At 47.5% G+C, this 24,637-nt stretch overlaps 1 protein-coding gene across 7 annotated transcripts; it reads left to right on the top strand.

The window, feature by feature from the left end:
- Positions 1-88: 88 nt before the first annotated feature.
- Positions 89-24,614, top strand: LOC114137589 (uncharacterized). Of its 7 annotated transcripts, none has more exons than XR_003594032.1 (22): positions 89-2,254; positions 2,361-2,411; positions 2,611-2,810; positions 2,884-2,926; positions 3,004-3,129; positions 3,203-3,307; positions 3,916-4,134; positions 4,202-4,348; positions 4,455-4,688; positions 9,851-10,069; positions 10,168-10,314; positions 10,389-10,586; positions 10,662-10,874; positions 10,947-11,168; positions 11,236-11,340; positions 11,418-11,555; positions 11,644-11,751; positions 11,829-11,866; positions 12,341-14,555; positions 14,713-14,824; positions 22,467-23,861; positions 24,129-24,430. XR_003594032.1 is itself a non-coding variant. In XM_028006288.1 (21 exons), the coding sequence occupies exons 1-21, from the start codon at positions 1,520-1,522 to the stop codon at positions 24,597-24,599; spliced, it is 5,619 nt and encodes a 1,872-aa protein (XP_027862089.1). In that variant the 5' UTR covers positions 89-1,519; the 3' UTR covers positions 24,600-24,614. The 7 variants fall into 7 exon arrangements, 5 of the variants coding, with proteins under 5 accessions (XP_027862089.1, XP_027862087.1, XP_027862086.1 ...); XR_003594031.1 differs by having other exon boundaries at positions 23,966-24,430; XM_028006288.1 differs by lacking the exons at positions 22,467-23,861; positions 24,129-24,430 and adding an exon at positions 24,556-24,614.
- Positions 24,615-24,637: the final 23 nt, after the last annotated feature.

Below are 24,637 nucleotides of genomic sequence, written 5' to 3'. Positions count from 1 at the left end.
TTTAGGTTGCATACCCTGAGATCAGCTGTTCCGGGTCCAGATGGTGGTGATGTCATGGCTCTGGTGGAAGGTCATTGGAGTGGAGGAGCCTCTGCTTCCTTGTGTGACCTCAGAGAGACATCGGGTCAGATATCAGAAGGAGACCGGTCCGGTTCTGGCTCCTCCAGCGGTCCAGATGTTCTGCAGAACAAAGCGGCCTTCATCACCGCATCAGAAACAGACGTACTCTACCTGACCCAGTGGTTCTGTTGCCTCATGGAGCTGCACCTGGTTCTGATGGGTTGGCTGGTTCTTCCTGTTGACGCCGCGTCTTTCTGGATCAGAACCGGACGGTTCAGACCCAGCAGCAGTTTTTTAACACTTAATAATTGTGATGTTTTTTAACATCACAATTATTAAGTGACAGGACAAAATTGGTTCAGGATCCAGCAAAATTCAACCAATGAGACATAAAAATAAAGGAAAATATATTTACGATAATAAAAGGACAAGAAGGATGGGGGGTAATCAATAAGGGTTAAATAAAAATATCTGAATCAGAGATTGATCAGAATCACTCATAGATTCTGAGTCCAGCTCCATGACAGGAAGATCAGTCAATCCAATGTGCAGGTAGGTTTTCATACCTTAAAAATGGTTGCCATATTTAATAGTCTTACTTCTATTCTGCATCCAGTAGGTTATTTTTTCTGGGGTCACAGTTTTGATCTCACAAAGTCATAGTTGAACTGGAAGGGGGGGGCGTCTGATTTCCATTTTGTTGTAGTATATTTCTTAGTAATTGCCAGAAGGACTTCTGTGAGTTTCTTATAATTTGTCTTTAGATTGGAGTTTGTGAGGTTCCCAAATAAACAATTTGAACTGTTAGAATCGTGATGCCAGGAGATTCAGGAGCAGGAAGTCGGGCAACTTCATCCCACTCAGGTCTGCTCAAACGGAACCAGATAGATTTATTCATCTCCACTGCAGCAGCATTTTCACTGAATCTGACTGATACTGCGAGTGGAACCAGTTAAATCAACCGGAGATCATTTTGACCCATGTAAAATTTACTGAAACCAGTAGCATCAGTCTGGAGTCAGAGTGAGTAGTTTACATCTGGGCTGAACCAGTTTGGATCCAGTCTGAATGAATCTGAAACCAGTGTGATCCATTACTAGGGCAAACTGGACCGAGCTAAACGCTGATTGGGGACAGTTTCCAATTTAAGCAGAAGTTGAGCAGAGAACGGAACTGCGTTTCCTCGGTCGACCTGTGGGGGGCAGCATCGCTCTTTTCCACTGATTATTCATAAGAAGAAGAGACGTACCGGAGTGGTAGTGGAATAAACTCTTAAATAAACTTAAATATTTGACATATTCGTTGGTAGAAGCGGGATTTTTTCGGACTGGGGGGTTAGATAAGGATGCTAAGCTATTGTTCACGGTAGAGCGGCGGGTTAAGCGGCTGCATTTCAGGTTTAAAGTCGGATTGTTGTTAGTTAGCCTGCGGCTAACCTCCTCGGTGTCTCCCTGCCGATATGGGCCGTGGAGACGGACCCACCAGGGACAGGACTCCTCTCGGACCTCCAGGGGAAGACGTACCTCTTTTCGAGATGGGGCCGCCGGGCTGGGGCCCTCCTCCACCAGGAGGTTGGGGACCTCCGCCTCCCGGTGGTTGGGGTCCACCGTCCCCAGAAGGATGGGGTCCAAGAGGCCCTCCGCCTCCAGACTGGGACCTTAGGGGACCCCCTCCTCCGGAATGGGGTCGCGCTTATGACTGGGGCCCAAGAGGTCCCCCACCTCCTGATTGGGATCCAAGACTTCACCCACCCCCGGACTGGGACCCCAGAGGCCCCCCACCTCCTGACTGGGACCCCAGGGGCCCCCCTCCTCCAGGTTGGGACCCCAGAGGCCCCCCACTCCCTGACTGGGACCCCAGGGGCCCCCCTCCTCCAGCTTGGGGCCCATATCCTGATGACTGGGTGCCTCCCCCAGACTGGCAGCGACCCCCGCACTGGAGAGGCTGGGGTCCGGAGTGTCCTGATCCATGGGGTCCGGGGGCCGTCTCATCTGTCCCTCCTGTTCCACCGGTCCCACCGGTCCTTCCACCCGGTCTACCCCCACCCGGTCTACCCCCGCCCGGTCTACCCCCTCCCGCTCCTATTGGGATCCCCCCTCCAGACCCTGCGGCCGTCCCGCCCGTCCCTCCTCTGGGCTGCATGCCTCCATTTGGGTTCCCGCCCCCCTTCCAGGCACCGGTCTGGACCGCGGAGGTGAGGTTCAGAGACGAACTGGTCCCCAGTGACTGGGTCTTACTGGTTCCAGATCAGTGGCTCTGGTCAGATCATGAGAACTGATTCAATTGTTTCCTATGTTCAGCCAGTGGCGGAGGAGCCGATGCCCAACCCGCCGCCTGACCAACCGGAGTGGGTGAGTCTGGTTCCAACCTGGAGCTCAGAACAGCTCACTGATTGGTCCATTCATCTCTGACTGCAGAATCAGTTTAAAATGGTTTGGAACCACTTTAAACCAGTCAGAAGTCATTAGTCTAATCTCTTATTGGTTGGTTTTCTGGCCTCTGATTGGTCGACCACCAGCTTCTTGTTTAGTCTTTTCTTCTCTCCTCCAGATCAAGGCTCTTATTTCTGCTCCACCTGGTGACTCGACTCCAGCCGAGACTAAAAAAGACTCTGAAGCTCCCGCCGTCACCAAGGTCGCGCCCCCTGACCCTGCCCCGGCTGCCGCCCCCACACCTCCTGCCGCCCCGAAGCCTGAGCCCAGGTACACGGCCAAGGCGCTGGGGCTGCTAGGAAAGCGAACCTTCGAGAGGTGAGTGGGTTCTGGTGTGGACATCCTCCAGATGTTGGAGCCAGGTGTTTAATCTGAGCGTCTCTGTGTTCAGGCCTCCACCCGGCAGATCCACAGGGATCATCTCCTTCGTCGGGGTGAGGATTCTGTATTGCCAGCCTCTCTGAGGTCCGATGGACCCGGCTAGAACCCGTAACGTTGTTCCTGTCCACAGCCAACGTTCGGTTCCATCGAGAGGGAAGACCTGGAGAAGTTCCAGTTCAGCTTCGATGTCTTCTTTGGGAACCCCAACGCCCTGACGCCCGGCGTCCGGGTCCACTTCACAGCCTGCAAGGAGAAGGTGAGTCTGCGGCGGTTCTCCCCGTGGTCCGGTCAGAACCGCCGTCTGAAGCCGTCTCTGCTTCCCTGGACAGAACCGGGCCGTGGCCACGGATGTGAAAGTGGCTCCGGGGGGAACGGAGAACGTGGACCCGGAGATCTACGAAGCCGTGGTCAGCCAGGCCATTGAGGAGCCGCAGGTCAGTGAGGAGGAGGAGCTGCAGGTCTTCCTTGCGCTGGTTTCCTCTCCAGCAGAAGGTGATTCTGGTCCAGGGAGTCCAGACCAGTTTACTTTCACCCAAACTTTTCTTCTTCTGCTGTCCTGACCAAGGAGCCGAAGCCCATCATGCATTGCTGCAGGTAGCGATAGTGGGTCAGTTCTGGTTCCTTTCTGGCGGCCATGTTGAGCTCATATCTCCCATGTGGTCCATGGATGATGCACTGTACTGCCAGTAAAACTACAAATCTCAAGATGCATCAGTTTTCAGCAACCTGGCGATCCAGGGGTGAGGATGGTGTTGCTTAGCAACAGCTGACTCTGATGACGTCACACTTAGACTCAGCTGATAGTGGGATGTATGTCGTTGCTAAGGTAACAGTGGTGAACTCCCTGAGATACAGTGCGTCCTGCAGGACACCAGGCTCTGCTCATCCACTGCCTTTGCTTTTGCTGTTCCTCTTTAAATCTCTGGCCAAAGAACAAGCTTTGTGGTGGTGGGCAGAGAGGCCTTTGGGTCTAGAAGATGCATCAGACCCTCTGCGGGTCAGAAGGTCTCTGAGTCTTCAGCTCTGGTTGTTGTCCCCACAGCCCGGCGACCGGCAGTACCCCGGCCAGGTGCACGTGACCCTGGGCATGGTGCGGACCAACCTGGCGTTTGAGAGGAAGGACAGCACCGTGACGCTGCTGAAGGACGATCAGGTGCTCATCAACGTTCTGACTGACATCGTCACGGAGAAACGGCGAGCCACCAACATCAGACCCAAGATCCCTGCCACCTTCGGCTCCACCAGGGAGACCAGGGAGAAGGTGAGCAGGCACCGCCCAGCTACCCCACCTGCTGTTGAGCTTCTGCTTGATGGTGTTTGTCCTGCAGGGCATCATTGTCAGTCTGAAGGAAAACGAAGGCGTCATTCAGTCAGAAGAACACGGGGAGCTTCAGTTTGAGACCAGAGAGAACTTGAGTGATGTGGACTTCACCGAGGAGGACATCAATGAGGAGGTGGAGTTCACTGTCCTGCCGGTACGCTTCTTTGCTTCCCCAGCAGCTCTTGGTGCTGTAATCATGATTGAGAGCAGGTTTGATTTGTGTTGGACTGTGTTGTGACGTTCCTGTGTCCCTGGGTCAGCTGAGAGGGGGGAAGCGGGCCGTCAGGATCAAACGAGTCAAAGAGCCCCTCCTCCTGACGCTCTGTGGTGCCTCTTGCTCCGCCCCCGAGGAACTGGAGAGAACCAATGGGGAGAAGGTCTCTGTGGGCCCCAACCGGACAACGTCCAAGTCCAGGGAGGAGTTGGAGCCTCACATGGTGCTGGACTCTGAGCTCTACGAAGGCATCGTCAGCCAGACCATCATCGAGCCCAAGGTAGGCTTTGTCGATCCCAGCTGGCGCTACGGCTTGCTTGGTTCCCTTATGGTTTTAGGTTCTTGAATAAGGTGAACCGCAATGCCTCGTTTCCACTGGACGTTTCAGTCCGATGTGTTCAGGAGAACTGCCAGTTTTACTCTCACTGGGCAGGCGGTTAAACCCAAACGCATACTGTAGCGTCAAAACAAACGCTAGCAGTGATGTTCTTCTGGGTGAGGCGACTCCAGACCGTACTGCTGTGGTACAGGTCGGCTGTTTGGTCCACTTTGACCAACAAGTCAATCAATCAAATTTTATTTGTATAGCACATTTCAGCAGCAAGACATTTCAAAGAGCTTTACATCATATCAAACACAGAATCACAAAGCAACATAGAATCAATCATTAAGTCAAGTTCCATCAATAAATTTGTAATTGATTACATTTCAAATACAATCCTAAACAGGTGGGTTTTTAGTTGAGATTTAAAAGAAGTCAGTGTTTCAGCTGTTTTACAGTTTTCTGGAAGTTTGTTCCAGATAGATGCTGAAAGCTGCTTCTCCTCGTTTGGTTCTGGTTCTGGGGATGCAGAGCAGAACCAGAACCAGAACCTGAGAGGTCTGGAAGGTTGATACAACAACAGCAGATCTTTAATGTATTGTGGTGCTAAGCTGTTCAGTGATTTATAAACTAACAACAGTATTTTAAAGTCTATTCTTTGAGCTACAGGGAGCCAGTGGAGGGTCTTTAAAACTGGTGTTATGTGCTCTATCTTCCTGGTTTTAGTCAGAACGCCAGCAGCAGCATCTGGATCAGCTGCAGCTGTTTGATTGATTTGTTGGACAGACCTGTGAAGACGCTGTTGCAATAATCAATACGACTGAAGATGAAGGCATGGATGAGTTTCTATAGATCTGGCTGAGACATTAGTCCTTTAATCCTGGAAATGTTCTTCAGGTGATAGAAGGCCGACTTTGTAACTGTCTTTATGTGGCTCTGGAGGTTCAGGTCAGAGTCCATCACTACTCCCAGGTTTCGGGCTGATCGCTGGTTTTAGTTGTAATAACTGAAGCTGTGCATTGACTCTAGATCTATAACTCTAGATCTATACCTCTAGATCTATAACTCTAGATCTATACCTCTAGATCTATAGCTCTAGATCTATATATCTAGATCTATAGCTCTAGATCTATATATCTAGATCTATAGCTCTAGATCTATAACTCTAGATCGTTCCTCTTTAGGTCCAAAAATAATAACTTCAGTTTTGTTTCTGTTCAGCTGGAGAAAGTTTTGGCTCCTCCACACATTTATCTGTTCTAAGCATCTGTTCAGTGATTGGATGGGGTCAAAGGTCACCTGGTGACATCATAATGTAGAGCTGTGTGTCATCTGCATAGTTATGGTAGCTAATATTATTTCCTGTTATAACCTGAGCTAGTGGGAGCATATAAATATTGAATAAGAGGGGTCCTAGGATGGAACCTTGGGGTACCCCACATGTGACCTTTGACCTCTTTGATGAGAAGTTTCCTATTGAAACAAAGAAATCCCTGTTCTTTATGTAGGATTCAAACCAGTTAAGCACTGGACCGGAGAGTCCGACCCAACTCTCCAGTCGATTCAGTAATATGTCAAGGTCAACACTGAGGTCCAACAGAACCAGCACTGTGGTTCTGCCACAGTCCGTATTTCTATTGATGTCATTGAACACTTTGACTAGGCCAGTCTCTGTGCTGTGGTAACCATGGAAACCAGACTGGAAGGAGTCAAAGAGGTTGGTTATAGTTAGGAAGCTAGTTAATTGTTTACACAGCTTTGTCAATAACTTTGCTGATGAATGGGAGGTCAGAGGTCAGAGGTCGGCCTGTAATTCTGCATTAGTGATTTGTCCAGATTGTTCTTTTTTATAAGTGGTTTGATTACTGCTGTTTTCAGAGCCTGGGGGAAAACGCCTGATGAGAGCGATGAGTTACTATTTGGATCAGATCAGCAGCAATAACAGGCAGGACTTTCTTAAAGAAATGTTCTAGAGTTATAGATCTAGGACATCCAGGCAGCAGGAACTGGAGCTTATTGACTTATAATTTCCTGTAGGGTTTTATAATTAAGTAGTTGAATTTGGGTCATTTTTCCTGTATTTGTTTTGTTTGGGCTCAGCATTGGTTCTGACTTTATAGTGGATGTTCAGATTAATCCTCTGATTTTTTGAATTTTCTCTGAAAAGAAGCTGGAAAACTGGTTGCAGGCGGCAAAACATTGGAATTCAGGTGGTAACGTCACAGGAGGGTTTGTGATTCTGTTAACTGTTGCAAATAAAGCTGGAGCATTGTTAATGTTTTTGTTTATGACATCTGCAAAGAAAGCCTCTCTTGCATGTTTTAGTGTTAAATGATAGTTACGTAGACTTTCTTTATAGATGTCACAATGAACGTGGAGTTGAGTTTTACGCCATTTTTGTTTTGCTCTACGGCAGAGTTGTCTTACAGATCTACTGTAACTGTTTGTGCATTTCTCCATGGAGATTTCTTTTTACCAGACACAACCTTCATTTTAATTGGGGCAACGGAATCAATAATATCTGAGACTTTAGACTGAAAATCTTTTACCAACTTATCTACATCATTACAGCTTAAGGGTGAGGAAGAAGAGTAGATTTGATTAAAAGTTTCTGCTGTGTTTTCAGTGAGAGAACGTTTTGTGATGGTTGCTGTTTGTCCACGTGGGTTAAAAGATAAAGAACTTTCAAAGATAACAGGAAGTGATGCGACAGGCGACATCAGTTACAGAGACATTGGAAATATTCACACCCTTACCGATAACCAGGTCCAGTGTGTGTCCTTGAGTGTGTGTTGCTTGTTTGACATGTTGTGTTGGACCAAAAGTCTCTAAAATATTAGCGAGCTTTTTTGCCCCTCTGTCTTGGGGGTCGTCAACATGAATGTTGAAATCACCGACAATTATTAAACAACCATAATCAATACATATAAGAGATAGAAGCTCATTCAAGTCAGTAAAGAAATTTTCCACAAAAGTTGGAGTTTTGTATAAAGTTACAGTCAAAGTTCGTTTGCGGCCTTTAACCTCAATTCCCAGAAACTCAAAAGAGGTGAAGTGACCCAAAGAAATTTTACTACAATTTATGGTATTCTTAAATATTGAAGCCACGCCTCCTCCTTTTTTATGTTTTCTATTCTCACTGAAGAAATTGTAGTTAGGAGGCGCAGATTCAATTAATATGATCGATTCATTATTATCATTCAGCCATGTTTCTGTCAGAAACATAACATTGATATTATGCTCAGTGATGAAATCATTAATTAATAGAGCTTTAGCACAGAGAGATCTGGGATTTAAAAGAGTTTAAGTGACTTGGAGGCCTAGGGTTAGGGTTGGGGTATCTATATTCGGCATTTCTATAATGCCGAATATAGAAATGACAAGAGGAGGAGTTGGAGCTAAATTGCTACCGCAGTTGATAAACCCGGTAACTTTTCAGCTGTTCTTCGTTAACGTGACATAAATAGGTTCTAATGATTTTCACTCAGTCAGGACTTTACGCTGACACTAGCAACATGCATTGCAGGTAGATTGTAGTAAAGCATTGATTAATGCCTGGTTTTAAAATTAGTTCACTGAACTTGTAGCCATTATTTTGTGCCCATTGTTGGACACCACACGGCAGGAACGAACCCGATCGAACTGTTATACCTAGGATTTCTGTCGGCTAATGTTTGGTCTGTCAGGTTTTGAAAATGGGCCGACAATCGGCCGACAGCTCTAAGATCGGGTCTCTGCGCTGAGCTTTACACTAAGGAAATGAGGTCAGAGGGTCAGTGGAGAGCACCGGAGTTCAGCTTTTTTTCATTCAGTGTTATCAACAGAAAGACAAAAAGGCCGGAAGAGACGATAATGCCGATAATTAAAATGACGTCGATAGTTTTAATTTAGTACGATTAATTTATCGTTTATCACGACAGGCCTAGACTCAAGTACAATAAAAAGGAACAGTGCAGTAAAACTCTTAAGAACCTTTTTTAAAATGTTACTCAAGTGAATGTAACCAGTACTACCCACTTTTGAACATAGACAACAACAGTAACCTACAGGCTACTAGTTAGTAAGCTTAACGTGCTGTATTGGTGTTAGCTAGTCATCTTTTAGCTAAAATTAGCTGCATCCAACAGCTTTACTGAACTCAGTCGGTTAGTTTGGGGGAAACTGCCAAGTTCTTTGCATTTTGTTGGTTTTCTGCTGGTTTTTTGTTGGACCTGCTGAGCAACTCTGTGCAGCTGCAGCAGGTCTCCTTCACTGCTGTGCAGGTGTAAGCTCAGCTAGCGTCTTAGCGCTCGTGTTGTGTTTAAAGGCGGCTTGGAAAAACAGGTTACGACGTGTTAACAATGGATTAAACAGTTTTAACTGCTGAAAAAAGCGACAGAGGACACAGATATGGGAAGTGCAGAAGCCCCTACTGTATCAAATCCATATAGGAAGAACAGATTCGGCCACTCTGAGGTAAAAACAAACAGCTTCCAGTCCAGGGGGGCTCAGCTGAATGTGTGGGTGGGCAATGCCCTCTAATGCCCACCCATGCCGCCGGGCCTGGTACCAGTACTCAGAGGAAACGAGGCATTAGGTGTTGAGGGATGTTGGTGGGTGAGGATGTTAACTGTAGCTAGCTGGTTAGCAGAAGACTGTCCATCTGATGTTTTAGAAAAAAGTTCTGGACTTCCAACAGTCTATTAGTAAAGACGGATAGCAAGAGCTAATGCTATAGCTACATTGGTGCCAGATGACCAGAACTGCAAGCGCAGAAAGAGAATGAGGCTAAATGACGAGCGATTAGAACCCCGGCTCTCTGTCATCAACAATCCTAATCCTTTTTTCTTTTTTTTTTTACCCCTCCAGGGGGTCTTTTGTGGGCTCTAGTGTCCCTTGTATGATAGTGGGCTGACAGGAAACGGGGAAGGAGAGGGGGGAAGACATGCGGCAAATATCGTCGGGTCCGGGAGTTGAACCCGCGACGGCCGCGTCGAGGACTCAAGTCCTCCAAATATGGGTCGCGCTAACCACTACGCCACCACGGCACGCACCCTGATCCTTTTTTCAGAATGGCACCTGCTACTGGACCATCAGTCTCCTGTATTTCTGGGTATTTTCTTCATATTTCCCTCCTACAGGAGGACGTTCCCGGATATCCGGGTCAGATCGTCGCCAACATCGGCCCCCTCAGGACCAACGTAACCTTTGACCACCGGGACTGTTCGGTGACTCTGCTGAAGAACGACCACGTCCTGATCAACCTGCTGATCAACACCTTGACCAACAAGAGGCGGGCCGCCAACATCCGGCCCAAAATCCCCTTCACCTTCCGCTACACCAAGGAGGTCCGCGAGCAGGTACCGGCCCGGAGTCCGATGGGAGTGTTCCCCCTGGAACCGGTACTAAACTGGTTCCACTGCTAAACAATTAGCTACATGAACTTTGTCTGTTCCAGGGAACCATCGCCTCGCTCAGAGACAAGGAGGGGCTCGTCAGCTCCACCAAGCACGGCAACTTGCCCTTTGACCTCTGTGAAAACTTCAGCGATGCAGAATTCGACTCTGACGATGTGGGGAAAGACGTGGAGTTCACAGTGACCACGGTGACAGTAAACTGACCCGAACCGACCCGGTCCCATCGGCCAGCAGAGGCTGACCCGTCGCTCTGTTCCTGCAGGAGAAAGCCCAGGTCAGAGCGATCCGGCTGAGGAGGATGAGGAGGAGCAAGGCGGCCGAAGACAAGATCCTGCAGGAGCAGAAAACCCGCGAGCTGGAGGAGCGCCAGAGGAGGGAGGAGGACCGCAGGCAGGAGGAGGAGGCAGAGAGGAGGAGGAAAGAGGAGGCGGCTGCTGCTCTGGCAGCGGCCAAAGACAAGGTGAGCTGGAGCAGCAGGTGGCGCTGTGGGGTCGGTACCTGGGCTAACTGGACTAACTGGGCTGCTGGTCTGCAGTGGACTCCGTTCGGCTTCAGGTACAGAATCGCCGACTCCATGCTGGAGGTCAGCAGGGAGCGCTTCCAGGGCACCGTGCTCAAAGCCATCTGCAGGAGCCCTCCCAAGGAGCCGAGGGAGGAGCAGGAGGAGACACAGGAGGCAGATGTGAAGGAGGAGGAGATGGTGGTGAAGGAGACAAAGCCGGTGCAGGAGGAGAAAAGAGGCATTGAGGTTTGGAAGGTGGAGCAGCCGCGAAGGTTTTGGTTGGAGTTCTGGAGGCAGAACGTCCCGTTTCTGTGTCAGCAGGTCAAGCAGGAGGAAACGGAGGACGGCGAGCAGCAGGAGGCGACGGGACCGATTGGGAGGAAGGAGATAACGCAGGAGGAGGAGCAGCAGATCGGGGCCCCCAGCCCGCCGGCCCCCGAGGTGGGTCGGCTGGTGATGACCGTGGACGGCCGGCAGAAGCAACTGACCTTTGGCCCCAATGACCTGCTGACCCTGGCCACCATGCTGGTGGGAGACAAGGTGAGGAGCGGCCGTGTCGGGACGCTGAGCGGCGGCTGGAGGAGTAACGGATTGTTTCCTCCTGCAGGTCCGCTTCAGCCTGGCCACGCACCGCCTCACCAAGGAGGAGCGCGCCACCTTCATTGAGATCCTCCCCGACTCCTTCGAGGAGTCCACGGAGCAGCGGATGCACGTGAGGCCCCCTGTCCTTGTGGAGGCGCACCCCCTGTCCTCCTGGAGGCCGGTCTGACACAACGCTTCTCTCCTCAGGGCATTGTGATCGAATTCTCTGAGGACTCTGGACTCATCAAGTGTTCGGAGAACCCTCAGCTGTTCTTCAAAATGTCCGAGGTGGTGGAGAAGAAGAAGCTGGAGCTGAACGAGAAGGTGGAGTTCAGCGTCGTCCCGGTCAGTCCTGCTACTCTGTTTGGCTAGCTTTCAGTCCACAGTGAACAATCCTGAGATTTTTCTGAAATGTGTCTTGGTGATTATGAAGCATCCAACAGCAGACGGAGGGAAGCAGGCCATCAGGCTCAAACGCTTCACGGAGAAAGTTTTTCTCCCGGTTCGCAAACTGAGCGGTGTCGGAGCAACCAAAGGGAAGGTGAGCTCCTCTGCATTGTTTGCACTAAGCAGAGATTGGTTTTCACCTCCAACGCTAATCTTCCTCTGGTTTTGTAGATGACCATCAAGTTGGCAAAACCTCCAGACGGAGCTGAGTGAGTAAATGTCCCTGTTCTTCACATCTTCTCATGATGTGGTTTAATCTGCAAACGGGATCAGGGACGAAATCTCTGAGTGCACAAATGTCATTTTGAGGGAGAGCAGCTAGCACAGCTAACAAGCCGTGTTTTGAGAGTGAGCAATAAAAATTTGGAACTAAAAGAAATCCTCCACAACTTCAGGCACTTCAAGTTCTAAAGATTTGGCCACATTGTTTTGTTTTCATTATTATACCTAAAGACATACTTAGCAGATCATTTTTGGTCAACAGAAAGAGGAATATGATTTTTTTTTTTAATTCTGTGTTTTCCAATACAAACGTTACCTACCATTGAACGATAAACATTCAAGATAAAATACTTTGATTAAATTAGCAGTTTGGTGCAAAGGTTAAGATCACAACTGGTAGTTGGGAATTTGTTGACTTATGTGCAAACCCCAACCCTGTCTGACCTCTGTTAACGTTTCAGAAACCAGAAACCAGAGGCAGACAAACAGAAGGCCGTGTTTAAAACGATAAAGAAGGACACCAGCATCTCCCGCCACAAGTACCGTCGCAGCCGGAGTAAGGAGAGGAGCAAAAGTCGGAGTCCATCCAAAGATCAATTTGGCCGCGTGGCGAAAAAGAGACACAGCACGAGTGTCGAACGAGAACGCAGCAGCAGATACAGACGAAGCCGAGAGAGGTCGAGCAGGCGCAGCCGGAGCCGCAGCGGCAGCCGCAGCAGAAGCCGCAGCGGAAGTCGCAGCAGAAGCCGCAGTAGAGAGAAAAGCTCCAGGAAGAGGAGCAGGTCCAGCAAAGAGCACGAGGACAGCCACCGCAGAAGGCCGAGCCCGCCGCCACGGCGAGGCGCGGTGGTAGATACCGAGCTGGCAAGGAAGAAACGAGAGCTGGAGGAGCTTAACGAGATGATCGCCTATAAGAAGTCTCTGGTTGACCCCAGGGGGCTGGAGCCTGGAGGCAGGACCTGCATCGACTACGACCACGGCAGGATCAGCATGCCTCGCTCAATTCTCAAGAAGCGCCCAGAAGAACCAGATTACATCCGGCCTCCCTATGATGACCCCTACTATGACCGCCCGTACGGTCCGTTCCCAGGCCGCTGCTACGGCGAGCCCTACAGCGACCCGTACCCTCACCCGTATGCAGACCGGCCATACGCAGACCGACCGTACGACAGCCGTCTCTATGGCGACCCTCCCTATGGCGGAGCCCCTTCTTCCAGCCATCGCTACACTGATCGGTATGACGTGTACAATGAGCATTACGACAGTCACTTCTATGACCCCGCGTACAGGGAACGTCCCTACGATCCTTACCCACCAGTAAAACGAAGTAGATCTCCAGAACCTCGTGTCTCTTCCCCACCTAGCCAAGATGCTAACATCTCTGCTAAATCCTTGACTCACTCAGTCTCCACTTTCAGACCTCCGTCTCCCATCGACTCTCCTCCAAAAACACCTTCTCCCAAACGAAAGTTCACAACTCCCCCGCAGTCCCCTCCGGCTCAGAAACCCCCTCTGCACCGATTCCTTGACATGCTCAACAAGAAGACGGTTGCTGAGAAGACCTCGGAACCGTTGGATGTTACAGACGACCTCCTGCCTCATGAGCGAGCCCTTCAGGATGGCAAAGGCTTCTCTAGTATTGTAGGTATGGCTCAAGAGCGCCCCAGCAGCAGTCTGGTCCATGAAGTGGAGATCAAGCAACCAAACTCCAAACAACCCTCTGTGGAGAAAATGGGTGATGGTCAGAATCCAGAACCCTATGATAAGATACAAAGTCTGCTGCGTTCAATTGGCCTCAAGCTGAGCTCTGGAGAGGTTTCCAAACTGGCCAGTAAAGCTCAGGAGAAAACCTTGAGCTTCAAGTCGTCATCGATGGAAAGAGAGACGTTTCCTAAGGAAGAGTTGCGGAGCGGCAGGACTGGTTCTGTGGAAATGGATCATATCCATTCTCCCTCTCCTGCCAGATCTTCCAGCATTGAACCGCTCAGCAATCTGAAGCCGGTCGTTTCGGAGTACGAGAAATTCTTTGACCAACATGAGTTTGAAGAGCAAAAGAAGGCGCAACATCTGCAGAGCCATACCAAGATGACAGGGAGCACACCACCCACCGTTTCCTCTCCAAAGCCTCCTCCGGGGCCGCCTCCTGCCCACTACCAGCACCCAACCCCCCCACTCAACTGGCCTCTTGGTATCACCACCACATCCCACGGCCCTGATGCCCCAGCTGCAGCCGCCCAGCCCCATCCCAGGCTGCTGCGCCCCCCAGGCCCTCCACCAGGGCCTCCTCCACGGCGCCAGGCACAGCACCTTCCTGGCCCTCCGCCCCAGCGCCCAGCTGGACTGCCTCCTTTCACGACAGCCTCCACTCATACGGTTCTTCCATTCATTGGCCAAGCCAGTCCTGCTTCAGCTGCCAGTGGAGCCACCTCCTTACAGCCCACACCCACTCCCACCGTGACACCAGTAACCTCAAGTCCTTCAAGCTGCGACCAGTCGCCCATGTCTACCACGGTGGTGCGCTGCTTGAACTTGATTGAGACTGTGAAGTCTCTGAGCACCCCGCCACCACCCAAACCTGTTAAATCTGTCCAGTTCAGCTTACCCTCAGTGTCGTTCAGCAGCTCGCCGCCCTCACTGGAGACGGACGACGACATCAAGGCCAAGCAGAAGGAGAAGGTAAGATCAGCAGAGTCCTAGTTGACGCTCTCAAGCCCAGGTTAGCCTGTAAAACACTGTAAAGAAACAGCATCTATCTTTACAAGTGGCCCAGGTTTCTAGGAAGATGCTGTTCTTGGCTTGGTAGATTGCTAAAGATGTGGTGCTTGTGTCACAGCTGGATTTGTATAATCAGAGGCTTCTGGAGAAGAGGGAACAGGAGTACAAAGAGAGGCTTACCCTCAGGAGACAAGGAGAGAGGAGCAAAGAGGGTCCGCCAGTCCCGGCAGGTAAAGCATCTTCTTTATTTACAGACATGCTTAACTAGCAAGGAATCATGTAATAGTTATAATTACTGTCCACCTCAAACAGTACCTGCATGCTGTAGTCGGTGCTGCTGTCTTTTTGTTCAACCAAACTGCTGCTTTTTGCTGTTTCCTGAAGACTTCAGTCATCCAGGTTCTTCCAAGAAGGCCCGATGTAACTGACACGTCTGTCTTCAGACATGCTCAGGTCATTCACAAGATGTCAAGTTTAGACACCCTTCATTGGGTGAGTTTATGTAAACATGACTTTAGCAAGGTCCAAGTCAAGAAACCAGATTATTACAGACATGGATTTGTGTAACCATGCCCACATTACCTAAACATGTCTGTTAGCACGATTCTGCCGCAGCAGTAGAATTTTTACATTTACGGGTATGTGGTTGTTTTCCATCTATGAGAGACCAAGAGATTTTTGCATGCATGTACAGCTCTACATGACTTCAATGCCTGGAACATGAGCAAAGCGTCTGTTCAAGCTCATGGAGCCACAGACTTGTGGCTAAGACGATGGTCAGCAAGTCGTTAGCTGGATCTAATGCGTCGTCTCTTCGAGCAAGCAAAGAAGCCGACTGCGAGCTCAACTCTACAAATAAAGTGCTCTGTTCCTCTGCACCTGGTGACCCACTGGTCAATAAGGAAGGAATCAGACTTCAGATTAACGTTTAATAGAAATGAGGAGATCCAGTGTGTTGGGTGTAAAACTTGGTTCCAGTTACCCCATCTTTCAAACTGACAATATTCAGAAGTCGGCTATAGAAACTTAATTCAGGAAGGTTTTTTTCGTGTCAAGCTAAACCTCAAACAGCTAGTCACTGAGGTGCAGATGGACTGTTTTTAGCTAGATGTTATTTCAAGCAGAAGTTCGCTCCATGGTCACTGTAGGCACATCCTTCAACTTCTACAAGCTGATACTGAGGATGGAACATGTTCGTGTCATTAAGACGTTTCATCGGTGACCTTCTTTTTCAGGTTAGGACCTTGGTGAAGATAGACTAACGATGCCCTGACCTGCTCCCAGGTTATCCACTCCATTCCCATCAAGGCTTTTAAGTGATTGGTATGGGATTCCCTGCTGAGCCCCAGTATCTGTGCTGGTCTGTGATTATGTCATCTGCATCACTACAGAGAGCTTCAGCCAGTTGTTACAAACCGCGGCCGACTTCTGGTGCGAGTCAGTGTGACGGGCTTTGCACATGATTTCATTGATCTGACAAAGTTGGAGTTTCTCCAGTAGTGGATACCTGCCGCTAATTTGCTAATAGCAGAACTTATTTGTCATTTAGTGCTTTAGTGTTTTTGCTAACTTTGAAAACATTTATTTCCAGGTTTTGAAATGTTAATTTACTTGCCTGTTTTGTAAACTTTAAGTTAAAGTTTGACATCTGTGTTGACATTTAGTTATTGACTGCTGTTAGCATGTAGCATTACAGTTAACAGTTTAAAATCTTCTGATGTCCTGTTTAGACTCTGCTAAATATGGTGTTGGTATAGCTCTTTAGCATTAGCTTCCGTTAATTACAGTGTTGATATAACGCTTTAGCATTAGCGGAACTAATATTAGTGCTTTTTGGTTAGTGCAACAAGCTTTCTAGTTAGCGGTGCCCACCATTGAGCTTCTCCAACAATTAGCATCTTTCATAATGTTCCATAATGCCAACAGACTGTATCAGGCCCTGTGGCTCCTGATCTGACTGTGTAGGAGAGAGAATAACTCATTAATAAGGACGACCCTGTAAAAGTTGGGGACCATGGTCTGGTTTTCACTGCAGCTGCTGCGGTCCGTTACATCCAGCAGTTCCTCCATGCTAGCTTCATCTACCAAAGCACCAGCTGGCTAACTCTAAGGTGGGCAGATGGGCCGCATCGAGCTTGGACGTTTTCAGGGTTGCCCACCAGCGGTGACTGAGTGCAGACACTTCTGATGATCTCCCTGAATGTAATGTTTGATGCGCACCGAATCAGAAACAAACCCTCGGCTTTGACCAGGATCATTTCTGCAGAAAAAAGATCTCGTCGTCATCTTCCCGCAGCTTTAATCATTTTGGGACCTCAGCGTTTCGTTGCTCTCTGTAGCACTCTGTGTGCTACCAACCGGTCATGACGCTTACCACAGGGAGAATCTCGGAGCGAAATGCGGTTGATGTTTTAGGCTGAAGATGTGCTCCAGGACTTGGTGAGGCCTGGAGGGCAGCATGGCTTTTTGTAGACATGGCTTTATGAGTGCAGGGTTCAGTCAGATAACTAGGGATGCTCACTTAGAGCGAGCTAGTTGTTGGTCACCTGCTGTTACTTTCTCAACATTGCAGAGTAAGGCTAAGAGCAGAAAGCTACATGTGAATATTAGCATCACCTGTTAGAGTAATTCATCACTTGCAGCTTAGATATCACTGACTTTCTGGTAAACATTAGAAGCTAAAGCTAAATCAGATTTATGAAGGGCTTAAGTCTGTTTGAATTAAAGAACCTGATGTATTTCTGGGTCGGATCTGTTCATTCTTAACATAAAAGCCATGTTGATAAAAGCCTTGGGGGTTCCTGCGGTCCCTGCTCTTCATGTTTTCACCGGATGTTGCGTTTTGTTCGTGGTGCGTCTTTCAGACAGGTGCTAGTAAAGCCCATCCGGGTAAGTTCACTTCGGTTCTGTTTTCTTCAACCATCCAGCAAGACGTTGCACCAAAACATCTTTAGTCTTTATAAAGCTGATGAACAGTAAGTAAAACCCACCAGACTGTATTAAGGGTCGTGGTAATTTGTTCTGTCCGTTAGATTTAATTCAGTTTCTGTATCAGGTGGAAAATGTGTAGATGCTAAAAGCCTTAATTTGTGGAAAAGGCTGAACAAGTGACATGTCTCTGCTGTACTCCTCCTTTCTAAACGTTTAGTTTCATATTTAGAGATTTGACCCGCCTTTGTGCCGCAGAACCAGCCAACAGAACCATATCGATTTAAGAGTCTTTATGCTAGAAGTATCAGTTAGCTGTAATGTTGAGTAGTTTGAGATAAAAGTGTGTAGATTTTCACCAGGATCTTCTTCTCTACAGCTATAATTCACTGTAATTGAAATAGAAAGTTTTATCTGTATTTTTCAAACAGACCATAGTTATCAGAATAAGTCAGGATCTCGGTTGATTGTCGTCGGCGTTCCCGTCGGTACAGCCGCTAGTCTGATATCACCTCAGGTTAAACTAACCTTTATTAAAAAGGTTTTCCTAACTTTGTGACTTTATAAGTCTGCAACTTTTCCATGTTGTGCTGAGAATTTCTATTGTTTGCATCCTCAGGTTGAGCGTCCACATTCCCAGTTTAGACCAGACTGGTCCAGTATGGAGTTTAGCAACTGAAATGAAAATCTGTTCACAGTGATGAACAGAGGCAGCATTTAAACACAGACCCATCTAATGGTTTTCTGTCTTTTCTCTTCAGGCTGGTAGACTTTAATAGAAACTTTGTTTGGTCCAGAAGGCGTTAAACTAACCCACAGACTGGAGAAAGGAAAATTCATGCCAGTGTTTTGGGGATTTGGTGTCATGGGGCCAGATGTTAGTGAACCTCTACTTCACTGTGTTGAGATCGGTTCCTGTTTCTACTTCATGGATGGATCCTTGGGCCGCGCTGAGAGGAAGGAACCTTGGCAGGAGTCGGTCCTTAGACCTCCTTAGCAGGGGTCTTGGAAAGTTTCCGAAGTTTAGTCGGCCGCCCTCTGTGGCGCTCAGCTGATTTTGACGTTCCGGTGGGGTCCGTCCTCCAGCACCCAGCTCTCTGACGACGGATTGGCCCTCCGAAGCCGCTGGGCCCGAACTGAACCCGAATGCAGGCTGCTCTGAGACCAGGGTGGATTTTACATTTATTGACATGAAGAACTCCCTGCTTGATGACATTACCCCCAAATCCTCTTTTCTGAATCGATTAAAACCCGGGGCATTTCCTGAACAATGAACATTAAACAAATGACACCTTTAGGTACAGACCTGAGCACAGCTTGTTCACTGACGCATCCTAGGTCTAAAGTTGCTCTTTTGGTTAGATAGCTAATAGAAGTTCATTTCAGTTCTACAAACAAAGTACTGGACCACGAGCAAACCGTCAGAGCCAGATGAGGAGGAGCAGACTCATTTATTGGCAAAGAAACTCGTTGTGCTGAACCTTTAGACATTAAAACGTGATGTTCTTCATGGTTGCTTGACTTTTTGCGCGTCACATTTCAACGTCTGAACTTTACCTGAAGGATGTGGAGCCAATCTAGAGACGGCAGTAAAAGTCTCGCGGTGCTTTTCCGTATTTGCGGGATTATTTGAAGGTTTCATAACTTGATTAAAATGACAAACTTTGCTGGGTGACGTTTTTTCTTGACGGTTAAAGGTAGGTGACTGTTTTGATCTCTTAAGCTAAAGTAATACTTTTACTCTAAACTTGAAGCTGTGAAACATTGAAACCTCTTTACATTCATTACTCAACATTTTTTTCACATTAGAAGCTGTAGTGTTGAGGATTTAAAATAAAATCTCTTTATGTAGTAAATATTATTTACATAGAAATGTTTTGTATGAGCTAGTGACTTTTAACCTGTAGAAACAGATCAGGAGAAAACATTCAACAGTTTAGACAGGAAACCCTGCAGGTTTTCTCAGTTTCCTGAACTCAAGACGCCAAATCGAAACGATTGGTCCCTTATCTCAAATCGAAACGATTGGTCCCTTATCTCAAATCGAAACGATTGGTCCCTTATCTCAAATCGAAACGATCGGTCCCTTATCTCAAATCGAAACGATCGGTCCCTTATCTCAAATCGAAACGATCGGTCCCTTATCTCAAATCGAAACGATTGGTCCCTTATCTCAAATCGAAATGATCGGTCCCTTATCTCAAATCGAAACGATCGGTCCCTTATCTCAAATCGAAACGATCGGTCCCTTATCTCAAATCGAAACGATCGGTCCCTTATCTCAAATCGAAACGATCGGTCCCTTATCTCAAATCGAAACGATCGGTCCCTTATCTCAAATCGAAACGATCGGTCCCTTATCTCAAATCGAAACGATCGGTCCCTTATCTCAAATCGAAACGATTGGTCCCTTATCTCAAATCGAAACGATCGGTCCCTTATCTCAAATCGAAACGATCGGTCTGTTATCTGGCCTTGGTAGAAGTTGATGCCATGCTGGAGCAGGGATGGGCAGTTGCAGTACTGTCTGTTAGCATAAAATAATTTTGATTCTTGCATAAATTTTGATTTATTTTAGTTTATGACCAACTCATCAGTACGTTTGCAAACCTGAAAACTAAAAAGTATTGTTGGTATTTTTAGTTTTTTCTGTTTGTGGAGCTTCACCTGCAGTAACATTCAGTCGCAGCCAGAAACACTGGAAGGGTTTTAAATACAGTTAGCGTTGGCCTTATCGCTATAAATGCCAAAACATCAGGGGCCTCATGTATCAAACACTGCGCAGTTTTCACACTAAAGCTCGGACAGATTTAGAAAAAAAACTCCCGATGCATGAAGCCGAGCCGCCGTTCCTTTATTCATCCTGATTTGGGGGAAACAGAGCAGCTGCTGCTCCGCCTGTCGCCTCCATAAATACATATTAATGTAAATTGTATAAATACCAGGAAGTTGCCATGTGAAGCCGTAACCATGGCAATGCCCTTGTTTGTAGCAGAATAAGTATCTATAATAATAATAATATAGTTTATTTACAAGTTGCTTTCAGGGCACAAAGGTCACCTCACAAAAATCAAACTAATACATTTTAAAGAAACAAACTCCAAATGAATCCTAAAGATCTCAGAGCAGCAGAGCGTTCAGCCGGGATTTCAACGTTTCTTCTGAATCCAGGAATCAGGAGCAGAAGTTACATTTACAGAGTCCAGATGATTTCTGGCTCCACTGGAGGACGGCTGCAGCTGGACCGGTACCGGTACCGGTACCTGCTTTAAGTTCTGCTCAGAGCTCCAGGATGATCAGTCTGGATGAATCTAAACGATCAGAAACCAGCAGATCAATCTGATCTCTGATCAATGGCTCCATGTTCTCCATCAGAGCCAAAGCTCCTCAGGTAGCGGCTCACCTTGATGCAGCTACTGATATACCTGGGATTGTCTCCACACCTGATCACCTTCAATAATCAAACTGTTTGATCAGCCCTGGTTTCTCTCTAGTGAGAATAAATAGATGCATTCAGACGATGAGTTTCATCTTTATGAGACACAAACTGAGCAACATGATTATTTACACTGAGGTTTTCACATCCTCTATTTCTATTTTCTTTATTCTGTGTGTGTGTGTGTGTGTGTGTGTGTTAGCTTATTGTCTGAGGATAAATGCGGGTCAGTTTCATTTTTTAAACAATAAAATATTAAAATCATAAAATCATGGGGTTTGATGCTTCCTGGTCTAAATAACTGAATCAGATTTCAGTGGATTTAGTGAGTTTTGACTTTTTGTAGTTTGATATTGTCCAGATAGTTTGTGTGGCTGCCGCACATTTTCACAGCAGGGAAAAAGTTTGCATATATTTATATGCTACGTTCATTTTCATACATGCCGATTTGTGCGTAAAATATGGCGCCGCACATGTTTCGTGTATACGTCGATGTCGACTTGAGGCCCTGAAGCTGAACTGCTCATCCCTGCAGCAAAGGAGAGAATTCAAGCAGTAACTGAGTTGGGTTGGAGGCCGCTGAGACCTGCAGGGCGTTGGAGGGGAACTTTACTGTGATCTGCACCCACTTATTTCTGTAACGCTCCAGGTTGATTTCACAAAGATCTATTAACGATTAACTTAATAGCACAGCGGTCCACCATCTTTCACATCTTCTGACTGTGGAATAAAACCAGTTTCTACCCGGACCGACCAGAACGGCGGCAGCAACAGGGACAGCATCCAGAGTCAGTTGCATTCTAATTTAGTCTGACTTTTGAAACAAGTTTCTGTGTTAAAGGGTTAGTGACAGTAGCAGCTCCTGTAGTGGCTTCATCTAAGAGAAGCCTGCAGGTTGTACATGATATGCTATGCAAACCAGAGAGCATGAAGATCCACAGCAGTAGCTGTGGATCACGAATACTTGGAGAGTAGTAGGAGAAAGCAGCATGGTCACTTTGTCCTCCACAGCCTGTAGCAGCAGAGCCACAGAGTCAGATCAGGATCATCTCAGCCAGTCTATCAGTTTTATCAGAGCGGAAAGGTTTAAGCCTCGACCTGGTGTCTGTCTCACATCCCAAACTGGGAGCTGAAGGAACTGCTCTTTGATCCTCTAGAACCAGCAGTACCCCAGCAGTCTGACAGCAAAATATCACAATTAGCCAGAACAGCTTGGAGGCAGTAGTTGGTAGGATGTTGATGTTCGGTCGCTCTGTGAATGTTGGGGTCAGTTGTAATGCATTTTTATTCCAAAACAATAATACATTCTAATATTATGCATACAAGATTGCATCATTGAACATGTTTCTGTTCGCCTGGCCTCGGATCGTCTCGTTGCAGCTGTCCAGATTAACAGACTCTAGTGGATCTTTGTGAAAGCAGTCTGCGGTGTGATCTGAGACACGTTACGATCATGTCTGTCAGATGATCCTCTCTGACTTCCTGAACTGTCCTGTTCTTATCTTTAGGTAAACCAATCAGTAGCGAGCCCAAGAACGTTTGGATCTGTGGTCATTCGCTTGTGTACTGGGCCGAGTCGCGGGCCAAGTCTCCAGAGGTAGGTATGCAGCTGGGCATGGACCCCAACAAGGTGACCATTTGGTGGAAGGGTATCCAGGGCATGACCTGGTCCCAGCTGTTGCCCCAGCTCCACCAGCTGAAGATCACCTGGCCCAACCCGGACGCCCTGATCGTTCACCTGGGAGGGAACGACCTGAGCACCGAGAGCCCCACTAACCTGCTGGCCTCCGTCAAGAAGGACATGGCCTCCATACGGAGCATCTTCCCACACTGCCTCCTGGTGTGGTCCGACATCCTCCCTCGCCGGGTGTGGCGTCACTCACCAGACAGCTATGAAGTGGATCTGGTTCGCACCACTGTGAACCGCAGAATCCACAGCATTGTGTCGGATTTGGGCGGCATCTCAGTGAACCACGACAACATCCGGTGCGGCACCAACACGGGGCTGTACCGGGGCAACGGCATCCACCTGTCGCCTAAAGGCATTGATGTTTTCAACCTGAACCTGCAGGAGTTTCTGGAAAAGTGGGAGCTGGAGGTGAACTCCCCGAAGGCTCCAGGGGTGTAGGCATCATTCTTTCTTTCACGGTTCTTATGTCCCCAGTAGCTAGCTAGTTCAGATGAATATAATTGATGCTCATAAAGGCAGTTATGTTGTAGTTTGACGGTAGAACAGTTTCATTGTCAGCTGAAATATCCCATCATTGTTATTAATTTTATATGATTTTCAGCAGAAGTGTCTCCAGATGATCCTGAAGTTTCCTATGCAGGAAGTCTTCTGGTTTTCTTGTAAAACTGAATAAAATCATTTAATCAAAGTAAATCAAGTTTCTCAATGAAATGAGTTTTAGGAAAATGTAAATAAAAACTGTTCTGAATTGGTGTCAGTTTAATAGTTTACAGTTGGCTGAGCATTGTGAGATGAGAACATCTGATGTTCTCTGGTTCATTCATCAGCAGAACCTCCGGGTCTTTTTACCAGATACTTCCCTGTAAATAAAACTCACTGCCTCTCATTTCATCAACTCTTCCTTTATGATTACAAGGGACATACATTATAGCTGCACAGTGGGCTAAATTCATTTGACCCCCAAAAACCACATCTGGCAGCGAAGGGAGACGTCATAAACTGTAGTGCATTAAATGTATTGTTTGGGTTTTCATCGACCTCTAGATATGTCGAGTGTAGAAGTTACAGAGCAAATGTCTGGCAGACGGCAGTCAGAACTGCAGACTCTGATGGAAGACCCCGGTGTTTAGTCCTGAAGAAAGCATGAAGGCAGAGCAGCAGGACCTCAGGACTCTCAGGACGACCCATCAGACCGTCACATCCTGGACACTCTGTGAGTAAAACCCAGTCCAACAGAACTGTGATTGGACCCAAGAGCGAAAAGCTGAAAGGTTTTTAGCTGCTTGGGTTTTAGGTGGATTGTGTTTGTCCATGCAGATCAGAGCTGATGGAGCAGATCTGCAGCTGAAGGCAGTGTGTGCTGCTTCTGGGTCACAGCTACACAAACACACCTGGACTAAAGTTCAAACCACAGCAGTAATCTGGGTTTTTTTTTTTTAAAGAAAAAATATCTGCGTCATTTGTTTATAAATGTTTGCAGACTGCACAGGTGGAGGTAAACCCACAGAATCCAGCAGAACCTCGGGGAGATGGTCCGGTTCAGAGGCCGTTGCTGCCAGGTGGAGCTCATTCACCGCCAGGCTGTGTGGAAGTTGATTAAAGCCTTTAAAAGAGACCTTGGAGCGTTTTAGTTCCATTTCCATTACAGTAAAAGGAGCTTAGTTCAAATCTTTCTTCTATAGTTTGGGTCGATTTTCCCTTTTCTGTTTGTGTTATGCTAATAAAAAAAAAGTATAAACCTGGGATCTTTTGAGTTTATCAATAAAACTGAATTTAAAAAAAATCAATCAGTTCCTTCATGTTCTGTTTTGTATTTTAAAATGTGAATAGTTTTTAAAAAAAAATGAAATATGAAGCAGAACCAGTTTCTAAATGTTTACTATTTTGGTTCTGTGGCTCTGTCCCAGTCCAGGCTGGAGTGACAGAGCGCCCTCTGGAGGTTCTCCTGTAGATCTGCAGCTGGATTAAATCCTCTCAGGATCTATGGAT

Source organism: Xiphophorus couchianus, chromosome 22, assembly GCF_001444195.1.
Source record: "Xiphophorus couchianus chromosome 22, X_couchianus-1.0, whole genome shotgun sequence".
Taxonomy (NCBI): Eukaryota; Metazoa; Chordata; class Actinopteri; order Cyprinodontiformes; family Poeciliidae; genus Xiphophorus; species Xiphophorus couchianus.
The sequence above is the reverse complement of the archived record's forward strand: the minus strand, read 5'-3'. Positions and strand labels throughout refer to the sequence as shown.